This window comes from Ictalurus punctatus, chromosome 7, assembly GCF_001660625.3.
Source record: "Ictalurus punctatus breed USDA103 chromosome 7, Coco_2.0, whole genome shotgun sequence".
In the NCBI taxonomy this organism is placed as follows: Eukaryota; Metazoa; Chordata; class Actinopteri; order Siluriformes; family Ictaluridae; genus Ictalurus; species Ictalurus punctatus.
In genome coordinates, this window is record NC_030422.2 from 18144846 (window position 1) to 18167383 (window position 22538).

The window sequence follows — 22538 nt, forward strand, 5'->3', positions numbered from 1 at the left end:
GCTGTGAGTGACTTAACGCACTACAGCATTAGGGTTATTGAACCAGACTATTATATAATAGAAGCACAGAACATTAAATTTAGCTCAGAAGAACAACCTGCAATTAGGGTTTTAGGTTTTGTCTAGCAACTCTAGCTTGACCTTATATACATAATGTCATGTGAAAAAATAAGTACACCCCAAGGAAACTTATTTATTATTATTATTTAACATATTTGGTCAAGCAAACATTTGATCCTCTTTGAAACAGAGCCTATTAATAAAGGCCATACACTATCAAATGAAAACATAAAATTCACATTTTGTAGTAATTTTTACAATTTAAATGAACAAAAAATAAACCCCAGATCAGACACATGGAAAACGTACGTACACACTCATATTCATCACACCTTCAAATCCATAAAATTAGACCTGCATGGGAAACGTGCCAGAGAGCATTTGCTGTCTAAGAAGAACAGTACAGCAAGACCAGGCCTTTTAGAGTAAAGTGCTCTGGACAGACGAATCAAAGAAGCTGTTTGGCCACAGTAACAGCAGACATGTTTGGCACAGACCAAAGACAGATTTTCAGCAGAAGCACCTCATACCAACTGTGAAGCACGGTGGTGGAAATGTTATGGTTTTGGGTTGCTTCACTGCCTCAGGGACTGAAAGAATATTGCATAGAAGAGTGGTCAAAAATTCCAGCAAGTCTGGTAAACAATTATGCAAAATGCCTACAAGAAGTTATTTCTGCTAAAGGGGGCAATTCTATCTTCTGAGGCCAAGAGTGTAATTACAGTACTTATTCCACAGAAGATCACATTTGTTGATATTTCTTTTGAATAAATGATTGAAAAAGATAATTTGTGATTTTGTTCAAGTATATCAAATTTATTAATAGGCACTGTTTCAAAGATGATCACATACATAATCTCAAAAGTGAGTACACCCCTCAAATTTTTGTAAATATTTGATTATATCTTTTCATGTGACAATACTGAAGAAATGACACTTTGCTTCAATGTAAAAGTAGTGAGTGTACAGCTTGTATAACAGTGTAAATTTGCTGTCCCCTCAAAACAACAACACACAGCCATTAATGTCTAAACTGCTGGCAACAAAAGTGAGTACACCCTTAAGTGAAAATGTCCAAATTGGGCCCAATTAGCCATTTTCCCTCCCCGGTATCATGTGACTTGTTAGTGTTACAAGGTCTCAGGGTTGAATGGGGAGCAGGTGTGTTAAATTTGGTGTCATCGCTCTCACACTCCCTCATACTGGTCACTGGAAGTTCAACATGACACCTCATGGCAAAGAACTCCCTGTGGATCTGAAAAAAAATAAAATAAAAAAATGTTGCTCTACATAAAGATGGCCTAGGCTATAAGTAGATTGCCAAGACCCTGACACTGAGTTGCAGCACGGTGGCCAAGGCCATACAGTGGTTTAACAGGACAGGTTCCACTCAAAACAGGCCTCACCATGGTCGACCAAAGAAGTTGAGTGCATGTGCTCAGCGTCATATCCAGAGGTTGTCTTTGGGAAATAGACGTATGAGTGCTGCCAGCATTGTTGCAGAGGTTGAAGGGGTGGGGGGGGTCAGCCTGTCAGTGCTCAGACCATACGCCGCACACTACATCAAATTGGTCTGCATGGCTGTCGTCCCAGAAGGAAGCCTCTTCTAAAGATGATGCACAAGAAAGCACGCAAACAGTTTGCTGAAGACAAGCAGACTAAGGACATGGATTACTGGAACCATGTCCTGTGGTCTGATGAGGCCAAGATAAACTTATTTGGTTCAGATGGTGTCAAGCGTGTGTGGCGGCAACCAGGTGAGGAGCACAAAGACAAGTGTGTCTTGCCTACAGTCAAGCATGGTGGTGGGAGGGTCATGTTCTGGGGCTGCATGAGTGCGGCCGGCACTGGGGAGCTACAGTTCATTGAGGGAACCATGAATGCCAACATGTACTGTGACATACTGAAGCAGAGCATGAGGCAGTATTCCAGCATAATAACGACCCCAAACACACCTCCAAGATGACCACTGCCTTGCTAAAGAAGCTGAGGGTGAAGGTGATGGACTAAACCCTATTGAGCATCTGTGGGGCATCCTCAAACGGAAGGTGGAGGAGCACAAGGTCTCAAACATCCACCAGCTCCGTGATGTCGTTATGGAGGAGTGGAAGAGGACTCCAGTGGCAACCTGTGAAGCTCTGGTGAACTCCATGCCCAAGAGGGTTAAGGCAGTGCTGGAAAATAATGGTGGCCACACAAAATATTGACACTTTGGCCCAATTTGGTCATTTTCACTTAGGGGTGTACTCACATTTGTTGCCAGCGGTTTAGACATGAATGGCTGTGTGTTATTTTGAGGGGACAGCAAATTTACACTGTTACACAAGCTGTACACTCACTACTTTACATTGTAGCAAAGTGTCATTTCTATAGTGTTGTCACATGAAAAGTTATAATCAAATATTTACAAAAATGTGAGGGGTGTACTCACTTTTGTGAGATACTGTACATACATACATAGTGCCCAGAGAGAAAAATATATTTGAAGTATATTCCCATTGATATTCTAAAAAAAAACATTTTTGTAGACCTGGGTTACTAAGTAAAGGAAATTGTTCACCCAGGGGTAGAAATATGAGGTAACACATGGGCCAAATTCCCTTAGTCATTCATAACAATGGGAAATACCAAGGAACTGATGTGCAGCAAAGGTTGTTGAGCTTCACAAAATGGAAAGTGGCAATAAGAAAATAGCATTGAAAATGCTCATTTCCACCATCAGGGCAATAATTAAGAAGTTCCAGTCAACTAGAAATTTCATGACTGGAATTAAATGCGTGTCTATATCTTCTCAACAAAATGTGAAAATTATGGCTCGAGTGAGCAAAAAATCTCCAAGGGTCACAACTAGAGAATTTCACAAGTGTTTTGCAATGCCAATACCTTCACAAAAAAATGAAGGCCAGAGACAAAATGTCTGGGAGGTCTGAAATTAACATTTTTTAAAAAATTATTATTATTATTATTTTTTTTTTTTACATCTGTCTACCCATGTCTTTCTGCCATCAAATATTCTTACCTCAGAAGGCCAGAAGAGGCACATGCAAGAGCAGGCAAAAGTGTAACCGTGTTTTTGTACAAGAAAATTCACCAGCTCACAGAGGACTGCTAACAGCTGAAGGACAGAAGGGTTGCAACAGGTCCCACATTAACACCAGCATGTGTTATTTCTGGTGAATTCTGTACAACACTCTGGAAACATCATGTAATGTCTATCAAAGCTTTCTTTTATATATATATATATATATATATATATATATATATATATATATATATATATATATATATATAAATTTTAAAAAAGAAAGAAAAGGATTTATTTAGCTCAAAGTGACCCATTTGGAAATGGGTTATGGCTTAGTGGTTAGCACGTTCGCCTCACAGGGTCCGGGGTTAGATTCCCACCGAGCCATGTGTGTGCGGAGTTTGCATGTTCTCCTCGTGCTGCGGGGGTTTCCTCCGGGTACTCCGGTTTCCTCCCGGAGTACCCGGACATGCATGGTAGGCTGATTGGCATGTCTAAAGTGTCCATAGTACATGAATGGGTGTGTGAGTATGTATGTGATTGTGTGCCCTGCGATGGACTGGCACCCTGTCCAGGGTGTACCCCGCCTTGTGCCCGATACTCCCTGGGATAGGCTCCAGGTTCCCCCGCAACCCTGAAGAAGGAGTAAGCGGTAGAAGATGGATGGATGGATGGATGGATTATCTCAAACTCTTCACGAGCAATACACTGCTATTCAAAACTCAAGCTTGATTGTGGTTTGTGAAGGAAAAGGCGTGAACTTGGTTTGTGAAGGAAAAGGCGTGCAGAAGATAAATCTTAAAATAGTAGCCAACAGAAAGTAAGGTAGAGATGCCATGACATCAAGCCAGACAGTATGCAAGACTTAGATGAGTACTGACTTCTCTCTTTCATTACATTCCAATGTGAACACCCTGAATTTTATGCAAAAGCCCTCATTTTGCAAGAAGGATAGTAAAACCTTTTCTAGTCTACAAATTATTTTCAGCCCATGACACAAATACATAAACTGTGAATATGCATATTGATTTTTATTAGTCTTTCTTTGTATACACACATTGAACTGCATGTCCTCATACCATATGAAGCAGCTACAGGATTCACAGGCATCTTTTATTTCACTGGTCTACATGTTAACACAATGAGAAATAAGTATTCAATATTTTTTATGTTTAATCATTTAAGAAAAAGAATGTCAATGCTTGCATTTAAATGTGGAATACTTATGGAAGTAATTTTTGCCATCATATGCATAAGATAGCTCTGAGTGGTGCTACCTTTCAGGCCTTTTGGTATTCTTTGATCTGTAAAAATATTCACATGATAAATTGAGATCATATACAACCATAGTTCTGCAATTACTCGCTAAAAATACCAACTGTATAGTAGATCAGTTGTGAAGCATTGATACCTCTGATTAAAGGCTTCGCTCAGTTGAGCCCTCGTCTCCGTTTTCGTGGTAACGAAGGATGTTTGTTGGTTGTTCTAGCAGTGGGATGAAGCATGAGTGTGCTGGTGCCGTTAAGTGGGTACCGACACTGTAGTGTTAGCCTTTTGGAGCATTGCATTTATGATTAAAAAAAAAAAAAAAGGAATATTAAAAACGAGCAACTTTCAGAAGGAATTGTGTCAGTTTAAAATTTCTGTATATGGCGTAAGCCTGCATTATCCATAATGAGAGATATAGCTGCCTGTACTAACTTACCTGAATGGTGAGTCCATGTGGATGAGGGGGTCTTCTTCAGGAAGAAATTTCTGGCTGTGTCGAATCTCGTTCTCATAGAGCAGAGAGTTGCCTTCTACCTGGTTCACATTTATTAAATCTAATTGAACTTTTCTACGTAAAAATTTGTGTGTTATACTATTAATAGGGTCATTCCACCTCAAGTGGTCCAGTGCAGGTTGAGCAACCGTTTTTAATTTCCCCAAAATTGAGTGATTACCTCTAGGTATTGGCATTACAAAACCACCATTTTATTTTTGTTTATTTATTCATTTTTGTTTTACTTGGTTTAATTATGATGGTTATCTTTTGTCATGGCACACAACAAATTTTGGTTATACAGCTACAGAAACCTCAGGATAGTCCTAGTTCCTTGGAACAAAAACTGATCTCTAGAGCACATTACAAAATGTGCATGTACATATATAAACATTTTGCACATTGTTGTTCCTCAGACTTACAACTTAAGTCCAAATGTAATGCTCAAGATTGCTCATAGTTCCACTTTTAGGGTCAGGTTTTTTAAGGGGGTACCTAGGTAAGTATAGTGTGCATGCAAAACATTTCAGGTTTGAGACATCTCTCTCTCTCTCTCTCTCTCTTTTTATGTGGGCGAGAAAGTGCAATTTTTAAAAATTCCCCTCAATTTCAGGTTGAATGTATCTGGGCAGGGAAAAGAAATCTGGGGGAAAACCTACTATATTCATGCATTTTGAGAAATCAACAGTTGTAATACAAGTATAACAAATAATAAATATGAACACCATATTACTGTAATTATGTTTATGATTGACATACAATAGCTTATGCTCTTCAATGAGGTCTATATTGGCAACACTGAAGCATTATCCATCACATGGTTCTTCAAATCTGCAAAGTTTGGCTCCAACCTCTAAACTTACCTACCTGTAATTTTCCAGTAATCCTGAAGACCTCAGGTTGCTTGTTCAAGTGTGTTTGATTAGGGTTGAAGCTAAACTCTGCAGGACAGTGGACCTCGATGGCCAGATTTCAAGAACCCTGATCTGTCATGTTGGTATAGATGTATAGTTGATGTGTGTGAAATGAATTTATCCAAATATGGAATTACAGTATCTAGTTGGGTGTCTTACAAATGACTGTTGCCTCAAGCTTCATAAATTTAAAATTGATATATTTCTTTAAAGCTTGCTTTGTGGCAATGTCCACTGTTTAAAGCACCATACAAATAAAATTCAATTGAAATGAAGAAACAGCCATGGTGTTGTTTCTCCCATGATAAAAGCAGTAAATGACTTCTGAGCTGTAGTCACGCCTGTGATAAAAAGCAATAAGTGACAGCTCAGAAGTGACTTACTGTTTTTATCACAGGACAAACACATCACAGCTCTGTTTATGACACTGTTCATTTGTAAAACAAAATTAAAAACACAATGTGCTCTAGAGATCTGTTTTTGTTCAAAGGAGCTAGGCCCATCCTGAGCCAAGATATAGAGGTTCTGTAAACAGCTGTATAACCAATAAATTTTTATGTGACATGACACAAAGATGGCCATTGTAGTTAAGCCAAGTAATGGCAATACATAGAGGTAATCACACACACAAAAAAAATTTAAATCAGGAAAATTAAAAACAGTAGAGCAACCAACTTTGCAATTATTGGCCCATGCTTCAAGGCACAGTTTGCCCAAAAAATTGTATTTGCACAGTTATCTCTTGGATGCGTCCAATTTCCCATTGTAGACTCTACTGAGCTCACTTACAGTCATGGTGGTGCCGCAGGAGTCCAAGCTGAAGTTGAACAGAGCTCTGGAGCGGTCTGTGGCGGTTGGTTTACAGGATGTGTCCAGGAGACTGGTGCTGTTAGGCTTGGTGGGAGGGATGGAGCGAGTTGTATCTGTAACCACCACTATCCTTCCTTCTGGCAGGCAAACTGAATATGGGTAAATAAATGTATCATAGGACAATTTTAAGTGATAAGTACAGCCATGTTCAGTATTCGTGAGAACAGTATTCAGTGAGCAAAAAATAGAAAAAAAAAAAAAAAAAAAAAAAAAAAAAAAAAAAAAAAAAAAAAAAAAACTCTATATGGAAAGGAAACAAGCTTTCTGTCTAATAGTGACTAATAGTTTAGTGAATAAAGTGTACATGCTTTACCCAGAAAATCTCGAACAGGAAATGTGCAGCGCTGGACAAGGGAGTGCTCCACCTTTAGTGTCACCATGTTAACAGCACTGACCTCCACCTTGACAATCATGTTTTTCAAATTCAGGTCCTGCACATACCAACAGCATCAGTCATTCAATAACTTATAACTGAATAAGAGAGGAACTGAGAATAAAAGCAACAAACCACAAGATGGCAGCACAAGTAAAACATATATACAGTATACAGTATTTATTTTACACGAACGCCAACACTGTATGTAGGAGATGGGTTTGGAGATAATCCCTATATGTCTGTTGATATTCTTAAATTAAATCAAACAACCCAACAGTGGTACAAGCATGTGTTCAGTCGACATGCCAATGTATTTGATCCAAAATGATCATAAGGTTTTGCACAAACTTGGGAGTCCATGCCAATTTGAGTGTACTCTTGGGACAAACAAAGTACTAAGAAAGTCAAAGTTGTGAATAATGGTCTTTTGGAACACACTCACACACATATGACATGAAAACCACTGACAGGTGACATGAAAAACAATGATTATCTCATTAGAATGGCACCTACCAAGGGGCAAGATATATTAGGTAGCAGGTGAACAGTCAGTTCTCGAAGTTGTTGTGTTGGAAGCAGGAAAAATGGGCAAGCTTAAAGATCCTAGCGACTTTGACAATGGCCAAATTGTGATGGCTAGATGACTGGGTAAGAGGATTTCCAAAACGGATACTATGGTGGGGTGTTCCCAGTATGCACTGGTTAGTACCTACCAAAAGTGGTCTAAGGAAGGCTACAGTAACTCAGATAACCACTTGGTACAATTCTGGAGAAAAGCATCTCAGAATGCACCATACATCAATCCTTGAGGTGGATGAGCTACAACAGCAGACCATGTCGGGTTCCGCTTCTATAAGCCAAGAACAGAAAGGGGAGGCTGCAGTGGGCACAGGCTCACCAAAACTGGCCAGTTTAAGACTTGAAAAAACGTAGCCTGGTCTGATGAATCTCGATTTCCGCTGAGGCACACAGATGGTAGAGTCAGAATTTGGCACCAGAAGCATGACTCAATGGACCCAATCTGCCTTGTGTTAACAGTCCAGGCTGGTGAAGGTGGTGTAATGGTGTGGGGAATGTTTTCTTGGCACATTTTGGGCCCGTTAATACCAATCAATCATTACTTGAATGCCACGGTCTATTTGAGTATTGTTTCTGCCCATGTTCATCCCTTCATGATCAAAATTTATCCATCTTCTAATGGCTACTTCCATCATGAAATGAATGCAAATAATCAAACAGAACTTTATACTTACAATTTATTTACAGTATTTACAAACTGCTCCACTACTGCTGGCCCAGATCGATTCTGACTGGTGCAGATATGTTCAAGTTTGATGTGTCAGGTTCATTTCCAATTTTCTGATTCGAAAATGATGTGTTGAAAGTGTTAATCTTTGGTATCATTAAAACACTGAATGCACGAACACCTAACACACACAAATTGATGCACAAGCTTCAACAGCTGTCTGTTAACACTGTATCAGGGAGATTTTCATGCAGACTGCTGTTCATCTAAAGAAGTTTGAGATTAATGAACAAACATTGAAATATCACAGTGAAATATATGATCATTTGATTCACTAAAAACTGAATTCCACCAAGATTGAGGAATAATACAGACACTTTGTTAAACCACCCCCACTCCCTTCACACCTCATAAGTTATTCCAGGGCTGTAGAGAGGGATCTCTACGCTAAAATGGTCATCTCTGCCATCCAGCCTGTAGCCTCCCAGCTGCCCAAGCTCCCAGCCCAGCTTATGACCCCCTACATACAGATCCCATGGCACATCCTCTGAGCCGTAGTGCAGAATGACCAGAACTCCTTTCTCTGTACAACTGCCCCCCAGCACAGCCGGAAGAGCTGGTAGTGAGACGGTGTAAACAAAAATAATTTTAAAAAATCAGGTTGTAAAGCTAATGGAGATACACAGTGTAGGCATTACTAAAGTGGGTCATATTATCTGTGAGAAATACAGTATGTAGTACTTACATTTTTATATGCTGTTAGGATTATGGTAAACACAGGACATAATACATAGTAGATGGAAAAACAAAACAAAACAAAAAAAAACAGAAGCCCACCTGGTTCTTTTTGATCAAACATTACATTAGTTCTATAGCTGAAGGGCTCTTCTTCAGGGAAGATGACAAGGTCAAAGGTCAGGATCAAGCTCTGCCTCCTGTAATGTCCACTGAGTACCTGAACATAAATAAACTGACATCAACAGGTCTTAGTCTAGAAAATCAAAAAAAAAAAATAAATAAAAAATAAAGTGTACTGCTGTATTTCATGTCCAAAAAATCTTAAAATCTGTAACAGTTTTAAACGGTAATGTCCCACCCTCTGAGTGACCATGGGGTGAGTGAAGGGGACCTGAAGTTCATAGGCATGGCTGCCATTGCTGAAGAATATCTGTTTCAAATGAATATTGTGTTGTTGTGCCTCTGTCCATGTTATAGTGTCATCCCCAAGTGTAATATTTTGAAGTGACACATCAGCAGGAAATACACCCAGGGTGATGGAGAACATCTCTGTGGAGGGATCTGTTTCTTTAGAGAGCAACGAAACACCGATCAGGGTTGTTGCAGTGAGACGATAATATTAAAATGTTTTAAAATATAATGTTATATCTGCACAAGTTCATCCTTCCAAAATGGCTATGCTGAATGACTAGATCCTTTCCCTTATGAATCATATGTGAGTGGATTCTTACTGTTGAAAACAATTGGTGTTCGAGGTACATATGGTGTGCGCAGGAGCAGGAAGCTACGGTGTTGAGTATGAGGCCAAATCGCGTCATCCCAATAATACATATAAAAGAACTCCACTGACACAGACTGAGCATACTGGCCTTTAAGGACATGACTCTGCAGATAAGAACAAGAGGTCAGTATTGCATACACATAATTCCTGTGAAAAAATACTTTAGTCTGTGAGAGAAAGTGCAGGTTTCCAAAAAGAATACAGAACCTCATTGCATGATATGACCAAAAAAAAAAAAAAAAAAAAAGTCTGAAACTGGAGTGATTCACTATCTGTGGCTGTTTACCTTTATTTTTGCTCCCTCTCTGTCAAATGGAATCCTAATATTTACTGTCTGGTCTTTCAGGGAGATATTATAACCTATGTCGTGCATCTCGCAGTCACTCAGCACTCTGCCATCTACTCCCAATCTCATCGCACCATTTCTGAACCAACCTCGCACCAGAGGTGAAAGGGCCAGAGGCAATGACCAGAGAAGGTACAGGCCATCAACTACACCCTCAGCTAAGAAACAGAAGAGAACACAGGGTAGTGAATAGAATAAAATAAAATAAAACAGCATAGAACTTGGTCAAATAAGGATAAAACAATAGCTGAACTCTTTGCACAGGCCATTGAAATCTCAACAGGGATGGATGATGTCCCTTCAAGCTGTAAAATTACGATGGCACTAACTGCCTCCACTTGAACATTCTTTTCCTAATGGACAAGAGCAAAATAAATTAGAGGTAAAACAATAAAAAAGACCATTTACATATACACACACAGTTGAGTGCAAAAGATTACATCCCCATGGTTACTGATTGAAATAAAAAGTCTCTCTCTTTTTAAAAAAAAATTTTTTTAAACAATTTTTCTATAAAAGGAAATTCCCGAAGGTTAGAAGTTAATTGTGAGTGTTGGCTACCCACATTAAGTCAACACTTCAAAACATTACATTACATAATATACACACAGGTGACAAATTAAAGGAAAAACCAACGTAACCTGTCTGAGAAAGGTGTTGAAACACCAGCACTGCTTCAGTACACCTTGACCTAGACTCTACATATCTGTGGAACAGTACTAGAGGGAGAAACACCATTCTTCCTAATATATTGATGATGGTAGTGTAGAACACCTAACAAGTCAGTCCAAAATCTCCCATACAGTAGGTGTTCAACTGGGTTTAAATCTAGTGACTATGAAAGCGAAAGAATATGATCTACATCATTTTCATACTCACTGAACCATTCAGTTATTTCTTACGCCCTTTTTTATCCTATGTTTTAATAACAGGATAAAGGTGATGAGTCAGAATAAGATTCCATCAATTTGCAGTGAGGTTAGGTGGAAAGACACCAGCAAAATGCCTCATACAGAGCCCTCAGTTTTGCCTTTCATTTGTCGCCTGTCTATATTTTTACCCTTAGAGGATACGCAAAGATGTTGAGGTCTGTTATTACAAAGGGTGGACACACGTCATTAAAAATAGTTTTAATGATACATTATTAATATCTTAAAACACCTTTTGACTCTTTCAATACTCATAATAATGAAGAAACATCTGTGAAACTAATTCTAACAGTGCATGTTTTGTTGGTTAAAATAAATTTAATCTAAAGAACAAGCATATTCAGAAAGATGTTACAATAAATGCACAGACGGCTGGAAAACTGTTGTTGATTCTAACCTTAAAGGTATAGGACAGAAGTGAAGAGTAGGCACTGCGCAGAAGAATTCGAGTATCAGTGGCAATGATGTGGTACCCTATAGCTTTGACATCCTCGATCTGTCGGGGTGTCTTGTCAAAGACATTTGGTCGATAGAAGATCACCTGCCCTGTTCTGAGCTGCATGGCTCTCTCTTCCAATGTCTGAATTAAGTTAATCAAACAGGCCATAAATAGTAAAGAGCAGAAAGTCAAAAACAGTCTTTATAAACTTTAGCAATATGTGCACTGCACAAATCCCCACTAGGAGTTGTTCTTTTAGACACATGTATACATCATCTCAAACAAGAATGAAAGTAGGAGTTAGGGGATATCTGCATATACCCGAGACTGCAGATCAAGCCATTTCACTCCTTCATGGGAAACAACCGGGATCTGCCATTTAACGGAAACCTTAAGAGAAAATTTATTTCAGTTTCTGTCTTAGTCTCAATTCTAGTTTCAGGAAACTCCTTGAAGTCTCACCTCCATGTAATTGTCCTCACAGACAATCTCTCTCAGGCTCCAAGGTACAATCAGAGAGCAACGAAGCATGAAAGGGTAAGCATTAACACGGCCATCAGTCTGCATATTGACAAACCGTACGCTGACACTAAATTCAGTGTCTCCCTGCAGCCACACAACAAAGACAGAAAGAAAAATTTACTTGCAAGCTTCTGTTGCCAAGTTATAACAGATGCACAAAAGTAACATGATTTTAGACAAATAGTACACTATGTTCATGTGCATGATCTGTGTTGTGTCAGTGAACACTGCACATGCTCATAGTCAAATCTAAGTCAATATCAACCCAGCGTTTCTGCCCAGACACCAATACACACCCCTATGTATAACTTATGTATATTTCAAGAAAAGTGGGGTGTACAACATACACTATTCTCTACATAGCAGGCAAGGTACGAGGCACGGAACACAAGGTCTGCATGTTGATTCAAGACCACAGTGTAGCCACATTCTGCAGCTCTCTGACTGGACAGGAAGTGAATACCAGTGTTGTCTGTGAAACAGGAAATTAGGTAATTTTGTATTGCTGACCAGACAGGGTAGTTATTGAATAAGACTTCCTACTAATGTTTAAAAAAATAAAATAAAAATAAGCCACCTTCAATGTAAAATTGCACCATGCTCCCCAGAAAGCTGCCCTTGACAGACAACCAGAAGTGGCGTTCATGACAGTTGATTGTGAAGGTCCCTTTATAGATGACATCAACATTAGACATCAAAAAGGAGTCAGACATTAACAGCTCTCTCCTACTCACACCGGCAGGCAAATTAAGATATAGATTAATATCTTACTGAAAACTATTTGTAGATGGGGATTCTTGAGCTGTGACATTGTGAGACAAACATACAAGTGAACTATAACAAGAGTTTTTGTGTAGAAATGGTTCTGAGTAGGCTCACTTCCTGCTGTGGTGACTAAGGAAACGAAATGACATCACCTTACTAAAATCTTAGAATAAAGTCATGCGGGGATGACATACCACTCAACTCTATGTCTATTAACTACGTCTACTGTTGATTAATAGACATCTTCTGGTAGTTATTTTCTCTGCCTCACATCTGAAATATGACGCATTCTAATTCTTTAGAAAGATTTTGTAATGTTATTAACCTTCATTAGTTAGGCTACTGTTACAGTGTATTTATGTACTTGCATCTATAGGTGTATTGTTTTAGATACATCCATGTGCGTCTATATTACTGTCTAATATTGTCTATATTTTTTCATATTAAAGAGGCCTAAACTCTACCGTTCCTGTCACTAGGCCCTTAAGTTTACATCTTTTTTTACCTGTATACATTGATTCAACCGTCTTTAGTAAACTTCTTCACCCTGGTCAGGATTCAATCAAAGGAACACTAGGCATGAGGCCAGAATTTAATCTGGATGGAATACCAGTGTATGGCAAGGCACCATGCACACCATGCACATGCAAACTTATTCACACCTAGGACCAATTAGAACAACCACTCCAACTAGTTTGGGAGGTGGGAGGAAACTGGAGAACCCAGAAGAAACCCACAGGGACACACAAAGAATATGCAAAATGTCACACAGACATTAACGCAAGCTTAGGACCATTGATGATGTAGTGCACCCATTTAAACTTATTTAAGGTACATAATTGGACCCCAGTGACAAAGAAAAGTACTATTTAGTGCCCTTTTTATCTGAGAGTGTGCACTTTCAGTAAGTAATGATGATAGATTCTGCAAGAGAAACATGAATTCATAAAGCCTGAAGAGTCAATGAATGATACAATAAACAATGAATCCATGACTTATCCTACCTGCTGGTACTACAGGGATGGAGCAGCTGGTAAGAGGAAGGCCTATGAGCAATAGTCTATAAAGTATAACATTGCGAGTATTCAGTATCCAATAGTAAAGGTAAAAAAAAAATTAGCCTCCACATTATGAAGACAAACTTTTCTGTATGGGTAGAGTATTAGTGCCTCAAAAGTTGCTTACCTCAGAAACATATTCAGGGGGGTGGTAGTAAACAATTGCTGTTTATCTCAGGTTAACTCTTAAGGACGGCTTGTAACGTTCTGGAAAACTTGTCGAAATTGGTTTTGCGCCAAACGCCATTTTGAACATTTAAAGGATGCGTTGTAGTAACGCAAAGAGTTCGTGCAAATTTTAGGAAATATGCGTGATACCCATGAGTCCAAGAGAGCTGCGCGCAGGTTGGCAAATTTGATTTACTCAAACACACCCAACCCGTTAAAGTGGCACCTGCCTCTGAAAGTCGTATAATGAATCAAACAATTAATCAAACGGTTGTATAGACAACATCTAATCCATCTAAAGTGCGATATATTGGCACTCTCCTTATAAATTATCGTTCAATTTCTCAAGCAATGTGCCACTGCGCTCTTGTTGCGCTTTGATGAAAGAAGTAAACATTCAGCTGATCCCTTAACCGCGCCGGTGTGAGGTGTTATTCGGTTTCAGAAATTTACTTGTAAAAACGCTTATTTAGATAAACATGTAAATTTCAGTGTAGAATGTTAACGGGCACACATTTTTGCATGCAAAGAAAAGAGGTCCTTTAGATTAAAACAGGTTTAAAATGTGTACGGGTTCAATTGTAAGTGAGCTACATAAACAAGCTTGTCGTTTGTATTTAATTCTACTTTATTTAAATATAGTAATCTTTTTTTTAGTTTATAATGTGTTGAAGAGCAACATCTCCGATTTAATATATGCCAGTTCAACTGAAGAGCTGATGAAACATTATTAAGGCTTTATTTCCATCAGGTCTCGCTTGAAATGCGTTGCTAGGAGACAGGGCACTGTTTTGTTGATGTCAGTATTTAGGCCCATACATGTATTTTTTCTCTCTCTCTCAATAAATAACCTTTTTTATTGGCCTTCTGCTGAGAAGCTGCAGCCAAGAATAAATGTTTTAAAAGGAAGAGTCTTGTGTTAAATGTCTACTGTGGTTTTGTGGGAGACACATCAGAAGACAAGACTACAGCATTTTCTGTCAGACCTGGCAATATTAGGATCCTTACAGGTTGGAGAGCAAAGCTATTACACAGTACATTCATTTGAACAGTGTTGTGTCACTGTACTAAAAGAATCAGATATGCTTTGCTTGTGCTTCTCTTGTCTTTGCAGAGTTTCCATTATTTTCAGCCTTGGCTGAGAGGAAAAGAGGAGCTGCTACTGACTGTTGTAAATGAAGATATGGTGGGTTCCTCCACCTTTGCTGATGTACATCAGTGGTCATAAATTCAATTTCTGAACTAATGGTGGTAATAAGTATAACAGACTTGGAAAGGGAACAGCTATGCAGTATAGAGTTTTGATCTGGTCTTATCTCTCAAAATGTAACATGTATCATTAGGGATGGCCTTCTCCTGGTTTTCCTGCCTCGGTTGTATCATCCTGCACCAGTCCTACTTGCAGTAGCAGTTACAGTCTGGACAGTGACTATGCCAGCTTCCCATTAACTAGCAAAGGTCCACAACTGCAACTCAGACCTCAGTCTCCACAGACCACTCAACAGCAGCCAAGCAGGTCGAGGAGAATTTACAAAACAAAATCAAATCACATATATTAATCTGAGCAGCACATTTTCACAACTCTGTTATACCTGTTATAGGAGTAATGATTTGCATCTTCTCCCAGCTTCTCCCAGTGAGAAGGAGATCTCTGTGCCAGTGAGCTACCCATGAATGATATTTTTTATCTTACTGTGTTAGCAGTGAGATTTCATTATAGCACTGATGATAATGAAAAATATGCCTAAATACAGGAAATGAATCGGCCCCTTTTCCTGTTGGCTGGCTATGCTAAATATGGATGGCCATATGCATGGATATAATCCAATCATGAACGTTTGATTAGTGTCGGAGGTGCTGACTCACTGGCCAAAGATACACCAATGAAACTCAAATCCATCACATACTGTGTTTTAACTTATCAAGGTTGGTAGACTTTTACTCTGTTTCACTATACATCTGTATTAAATAGGAAACTAATGTGAATGAGTCACTTCTTTGTAGTGACACCAAAAATATTAATGTTCTATTGTGTCTTTCCCTTACAGGACCACGAGTGTGGGATGTCGCTAATGAGCTGGTGGGTCTGTGTGCCATGGCCCCTCCAGATAATCCTTTCTCTCTGACTACCTTCAAACCCTTCCTTTCCCAGAGCGCTTACTTGCAACTGGAGCACTCCTTAACTTCTTGGAGATGATTGTGGTTCAAGGAAGTCGCAAAGAACCATTCTATGATCTGGGTGGGTGCCATGCCGGAAATTCTGAGCCTGCTGAATCTGGTTTTACAGTAAATGGAATAGGAGCAGTGGACAGTCCTTATTTAATAGGATCTATGAAGGTATAGGATGTTCTAAAAATGACAGGATATTCCATCACCAAATGCTTAACTTTCTTTTTATTCTCTCATCTCCTCTTAGTTGTGGAGGAGATCCAAGCCCTTGAGGCAACTCCTTTATCAGAGTCTCGCTGAACTCCTGAAACACCGTAATGTCAAGAGCAAGAGCCTCTCAAAACTGGACTCTGCAGAGGAGCAGCAGCCTTCGTCAAACTGCCATGGATCTGGAGATGACTAGACAGACTTTGAAAACAATATAACAGTTGCAGGTTCTCAGTGACAACAACCAAGATGATATTCATATGCATATAAACCAGAAGATCCTGTTATTTTATTCTTCCAAATGTATAAGAAGTTCTCTTTATCACACAGTATATTAGGAACTTTTGGAATCATAGGTATTTTACTCACTTTACTCTGGACATCTAATTGAGAAATAAATTATAAACCTTGAACATTTTTATGTCCAAGTATTCCTGCTTGGCTTACTTATTACAATTGCTTAATTGTTCATCTGAGGTTGCTGTTTGCCATCTATAAAATGTATATGAAAGATAATGAAGCCTGTGCTTGCCAAAGATGTGGGGATTTTAGGTGTTTTTTTTGAGGATACAAGCCCTTCAGTGTCTTGGCAAAAAGTGAACATAATTTCTCATGACACTGTATATAAACACTCAACTAAGTCCCACTCAGGCCCAATTGTATAAAAAGTATTCATTTTTTTGTGTGGAATTCCAGGACAAATTCCTCAGAGAGGACAAGTTTCCTTATGGTCTTTCAGCAATAATATTATAGTATGTTGTCCCCATCCAATAGTACAGAAAGAGATGAGGCAATGGCACATATTACTGTATAAAATTTTAATTTCTGAAAATACATATATAAATATTTAAACAAAAAATATAAAACAAAGACATGCACATTCATTAGACATTAAAAATCCCTTGAGCAGATACACAGATCCTGGAGGCAGGTCTGGTGTCCTTGTATTATGGGTTACACGTGAATATAAATTAGATTAAAACCAATGAGGATAAAATATCCAAAACACAGCAGAGCCAACTGCCTGGATGTTATGATAATAAGGCTCTGTAGGTCAACATTGAACATGCAGATACTTCTAATTAGAATATGCATTAACAACATTGGCTGTAAAATAGCAACTTATGGACTTGCAAGGTCATGTACAGCAGTCAAATATGTAGTATTTAATCCTGTTTAACATACTTGGCTTATGGTAGTAAGCCAAACATATACAGAATTATTGCTCTTAATGATAAAATGCACACACAAATTACCATTTTGATGTCACTATCTTAAGATCATGCAAATTAAAAAAACAAAAGATAAAATTTGATGTTCAAAACCTGCAGCTCTAAATTCAGAAAGCAGACTGAAGATGGGAAGGAACATATAGGAGTTCAGATTGACTCCATTGGAATGCAGGTGCACGGCATGAATCCTACACAATCTGCTCAGGGCACATTATGTTCTCTCACTCAGTGCACACACAAACACAAACTGTGCCTCTTATTTTCTCCAAGGTCCTGGCTTATTAATCCACTTTATGGTTAAGGGTAAATGAAATGATGAGAATAGATTTGATCTTCCAGATTTTTTTCAATATGGATATTCTACCACATAATCCACTAAATCATTTTAAACATAGCTAAAGCTATTTGAACATGTTCAAAAAAAGTGTAGCTTTCTACCTCTGGTTAGAAGTTGCACCAAAAGTATATATGAAACTGTGTGTAACTTGTAACTGTAGTGGTTTGTAACTGTGGTTTTGGGTGGTAATAGGGATAGAACTTCCATTGCAACATTGCGGTTCCTGCATCCTCCCTGTTATTACACAAATACCTGATGCAACATACCTAATACAAGCACCCATTCCTGGTTTCAGTGTTTCTTCTCACCATCCAAGCATATTGTATTTATTTCTTAATAATCCTACTCAAAAGATCTTCCTTACTTTCAGCCACTGGTTAGGTCAATTTTACTTAACTTTGGTAATATAAATATTTATCTGCATGTATGTGCATACAAGTCCTTGAAGGCCTTAAATCTTGAGATGAAAATACAAGCAATGTTGCTATCAATTACACAAGCAATACATGAAATAAAAATGACCAGCATATAATATGAACTATTGGCTCACCCCACCTTGTCAGTAATCAGTGTCTCTGCCCTAAAGGAGCAAGAACAGCAACTTGGGCAACAGTCCAATCTCTAACATCAGCCAAAAACTGTACTTTCATTGCCGGAATGGTTTGTTGGAGTCAAGCTATGTCAGGTCCAGCCGTTGTCATCTGTCACCTTGTGGGTGGGAATGGAGAGAAAGTGCGTTCTTGTTGGTAGGATCCCATAGGGGTCAAGAGATCCAGTAGCTGGGAATCTCATTGCCAGTTTTCACAGGCTGAGCCACGCCTGGTGATTGCTCTCAGAGGACTGCGGGAAATTGAGCCCTTCTTCTTCCAACGGACTGCATACACAGATGACAGATGCAGGTTACATTCAAGCACAAACACAGTATTCTCGATTAATTCATAAACAGTTTTCTCTCATTATTGTAAGAAAAAGATATGTTTCCCTCTGCCCTGCTTACCTTTCCCCAAACTAGCTGGCAGAGTCAGTCCTTTGGCAGCAGCAGGGGTGATGTCAGCCTCATCCTCCTTAGCCTTGCCCTCTGCCTTTGGCAGTGTAGCACAGCCATCTTGCCAGTCGTTTAGTGCTCTCTGAAATGAGTTTGCCAGGCAGGCTGTCATATCCTTTGCCCTTTCCACACGACTACACCAGAACATCCTACACTGCAGCTGTTGACCAGGTTGCCTGCAGATATAGAGGAACACGTTGGGATGAGCCGTGTGCGATGCGCAGTAGGCAATGTCATGCAGGTAGGTCTTGGTGAGCTGCCTTCCTGTGCTCAACTCTTTCACTTCCACATATCGCGGCCGCACCACCAGAGCATGGTCTTTGGATAATTTTCCAGGAGCACCGTCCAGGAGCCGGTCGATGGCTTCCTCAGCCTGCTCCAGGTCTAGGGAGAAGATCTTCTTGGTGCCTAGATAGTGCACTTTAAATATGGGGTCCCCATGGGAAAGGCTTTCTGTGCGGTCCCGTTTAAAGTGTCTGCGCAGGGCTGCAGGAGAGTTTTTCAGGGCCTGCATCAACTGGAATGAGGCCAGAGACATGTTGGGAGAGGTGCAAATGTGACTGATGCTTTTAGGAGAAGAGGGGTCCTTCTTCCCTTTTTCTAGTAATCGTCACAGCATAGAGTGTTAGGGTTTACCTCCAGGATCTGCGAGAGAAAGAACATGGAAATACATCAAGTGGACATCGAAATGGGATATAATAATGTTATATCATTTACTGTATAGTATTTTACATGTTAGGATTTGTCAGGAAAGGACAATAATGAAACATGGCAATATGTAATAACCATCACTCTTGTGAGAGACTGAATTTGAATGTTCTCCATCCCAACAGCACACTATTCACGAAAGAAACTGAACTATCTGACACTGAAAAAAATGACAGTAGCTTGTGGGGAAAAACATTTGAAGGCTATAGTTGTAAGATTAACTAGCTAGGTTTTGCATAGAATGCAAAATTTAAGAAACTTTTTTTTTTTAAATAAAATTTTAACATAAGCCTTATTTGATATATAATAGTTCCCTCTGCTATCCCTGGATTTGTGACTTAAGTGCTGAAATGTTATAGACTCATTAACTTAAAATAAGCAAATGTACATAATCGGCTGTTTCCCTCAAAGGCAGGTCGTGCTATAGTAACTAGATACTTCACCTGGTCAAACAAGCAAACCCTGCATGTGATACATGCACTTGACACAACTATATCAAAAAACCCTGGCTATATTTGAGGGGCAAATCAAAATATACTGAACTCTGGAATGAGGTGGCTATACAGACCAGAGTTATGAAAGTCCGTTACCCCTGTTGTCTTCAGTTATTGAAAACACTTCACCTTCTCTTTCCCAGCACACCACATTTACTGTAAACGGCAGTGTAAACCATTGTTTGGTGTTTTTCCGCTTTCTCCTTTCTGACCCATTATTTCACTATCCCTGACTGCTTGTGATATTGGGCAGGAACATGACCACCAACTGCTAAGGCTGCGATGGCCATTGTTGAGCCAGTCACAGACAGGATACAGCTTTAATACACATCCCGACCAGTCCCACAAATATTTCTAGCCCAAAGAACAATGGCATGCCTGGTTGTGTAGATCACATGTAAGGAACACAAACAGGAGATAACTGTGATATAATTCCAGGTAACGCTGCTGGATCCATGTGCAAAGAGGAGGTGAGCTCAATCACTTACTGAATAAGTGTTAACTTTGTTCATGAGGAGGAAATGGTGCACTGCATGGAATGGGAAGGGAAAGCGTGCTAGATTGCAACAATACTAGGCAATACGTTTGCTATGACCTGACTATCATGTACAAGAATAGAAATCAAACAACCCCAGGAGATGAATGTCAGAGCAATACCAAATGAAAGTTTTCATCTCTTCAGTTATTCTCACAGCCCTGTTAGGGATATTAGCTGGGGACTGCTTAATTAGAAGACCAGGTTTAATTTAAAAGTAAATGCTTTTATGCTTTTTATATTTACATTTATCCACAACAAAACAATGCATGGAGGGAAATAATGTACCATAAAGCTAGTTAAGTGAGAATAATGTGAGAGGCATGTTTCATTACAGATCTGTGAAATGAAATGAAACACACAAATGAATCAATACTGCTGACTTTAAAAGGTAAAATATCATTTTATTCATTATAAAGTAAGAGCTGAAATAAAGTGTGTTTAAAATAAAGAATAACATTATTCCCAACCAGCTGGGAAATTCATGGCACAATGCACAATAGAATATATGCCAAGTTCATTTCGGAACTTTTTTCCAACGTAAAGATTCCAACAAAAACAAGCTTATCCAATACAGCGAGAAATAAAATAAGAGAAACAAAGACATTTACCTATCATCCGCTCTTTTCACGTTTCCGTATCCGTACGAAGGAAAAAGGGGAAAACGTTTTTCCTCCCAGTGTCGCCGTCTTGTTGGTTTCTTACATTTACAAACCAGTCACTGGTTTAATTAGTTTGTTTTTAATGACCAAAAAGGCTGGCGTTGATAGCGATTTTTAAACAAAAAAGTGCCTTGCCCTACTATTACGGTTTAATCAAGAACTAATAACTTTGAGGACTTTCTCAACGATGTGAAACATTCACACAGAAATGTGCGCTTGGTTGCTCGCTCACTCTCTCTCTCTCAGACTTTACTTCTCAGTATGTAAGACTGAACGCGCGTCCACGACGCTGTATTTGAGGAGCGCGGGCACGTGCACGTGCAGCACCTCCTGCGTCACCACGAAGCGAGGGCGAGCGTGCAAGGGGCGGGGCCGCATTCAAAAATCGCACACTAGCATACTAAATAGTGCACGAGTTTTTCTAACATATTGTGCCACAGTGCAACAATATATGATAAATACTACAGTATATTGTTTTATATAGGCCTGCTATTTAGTACGATAGTATACGGCTTTGTGCGTGTCGAGGCTAGAAGATAAACGAGCTGTGTTTGAAAAAAGGCGTTGTTTGTTATTGTTTTTATTTCTGCTATCAGTCACCTAACCAATATGTAAATACACAGATACAGTATCTAGCGTAGGCTTGACGGTGGGGAACGACTAGAGAACACAACACCTTTGTGTTTTTCAGTCTAAACACTGTCTGTTGCACGTATCTACTGCTGGATGTACAATGATGACTGACTGCAGAGAAGAATATAAAAACACGCACACCTATGCAATAATATGACTTGCAATAATTTGACTTCCCTGTCATGCTGACTAAACTGACAAACTGCAGTTTACTTGCAGATAACCCTAGATTATCCGATATTTCTGATGAGGTCTGATGCACTGAGTATATTAGCTAATGTTTCTCTCAGGGTATTTAGAGAAACCAGTGAAGTGAAACAGACTAAACAGGACCATGTGTTGTGGAAGTAGAAGAGAACACAGAGCTTCTGTGTAATCAGGGCATTGGTCTGTGCGGCACACCCACCTCCCTACTTTTAGCAGCACAGCAGTGCCATTATTGAGGTACAAATGACGCAACTTGCTCCCCCTACCCCCACTAACACATAAATGCACACACACCACATCACATAAAAGC

The 22538-nt window shown here is 39.2% G+C and overlaps 2 protein-coding genes and 1 non-coding gene across 13 annotated transcripts; 1 reads left to right on the forward strand and 2 right to left on the reverse strand.

The window, feature by feature from the left end:
• Positions 1–4184: 4184 nt before the first annotated feature.
• zpax4 (zona pellucida protein AX 4) lies at positions 4185–14294 on the reverse strand. 8 transcript variants are annotated; one of them, XM_053681374.1, is made up of 20 exons: positions 13959–14294; positions 13778–13833; positions 13279–13697; positions 12780–12810; positions 12586–12675; positions 12356–12480; positions 11949–12092; positions 11808–11876; positions 11445–11627; positions 10372–10471; positions 10059–10276; positions 9723–9876; positions 9350–9558; positions 9091–9208; positions 8661–8869; positions 6945–7062; positions 6551–6720; positions 4791–4888; positions 4497–4636; positions 4185–4389 (listed from the first exon to the last, which is right to left on the reverse strand). In XM_053681374.1, exons 5-19 carry the CDS (start codon positions 12605–12607, stop codon positions 4516–4518), a joined length of 2058 nt encoding a protein of 685 aa, XP_053537349.1. In that variant the 5' UTR covers positions 12608–12675; positions 12780–12810; positions 13279–13697; positions 13778–13833; positions 13959–14294; the 3' UTR covers positions 4185–4389; positions 4497–4515. The 8 variants fall into 8 exon arrangements, with proteins under 8 accessions (XP_053537349.1, XP_053537346.1, XP_053537345.1 ...); XM_053681371.1 differs by lacking the exon at positions 12780–12810; XM_053681370.1 differs by lacking the exons at positions 12780–12810; positions 13279–13697 and having other exon boundaries at positions 13778–13803.
• Position 14295: 1 nt separating this feature from the next.
• LOC124628341 (uncharacterized) lies at positions 14296–18233 on the forward strand. Of its 4 annotated transcripts, XR_008396682.1 has the most exons (7): positions 14300–15009; positions 15114–15185; positions 15343–15515; positions 15601–15658; positions 15754–15925; positions 16048–16238; positions 16416–18233. It is a non-coding gene; the product is annotated as an uncharacterized LOC124628341 (transcript). The 4 variants fall into 4 exon arrangements; XR_008396681.1 differs by having other exon boundaries at positions 14296–15009; positions 15601–15925; positions 16048–16336; XR_006982833.2 differs by having other exon boundaries at positions 14296–15009; positions 15343–15925.
• si:dkey-19b23.8 (uncharacterized) lies at positions 17179–21663 on the reverse strand. The gene is made up of 3 exons (XM_017472853.3): positions 21338–21663; positions 18942–19634; positions 17179–18818 (listed from the first exon to the last, which is right to left on the reverse strand). Exons 2-3 carry the CDS (start codon positions 19525–19527, stop codon positions 18733–18735), a joined length of 672 nt encoding a protein of 223 aa, XP_017328342.1. The 5' UTR covers positions 19528–19634; positions 21338–21663; the 3' UTR covers positions 17179–18732.
• Positions 21664–22538: the final 875 nt, after the last annotated feature.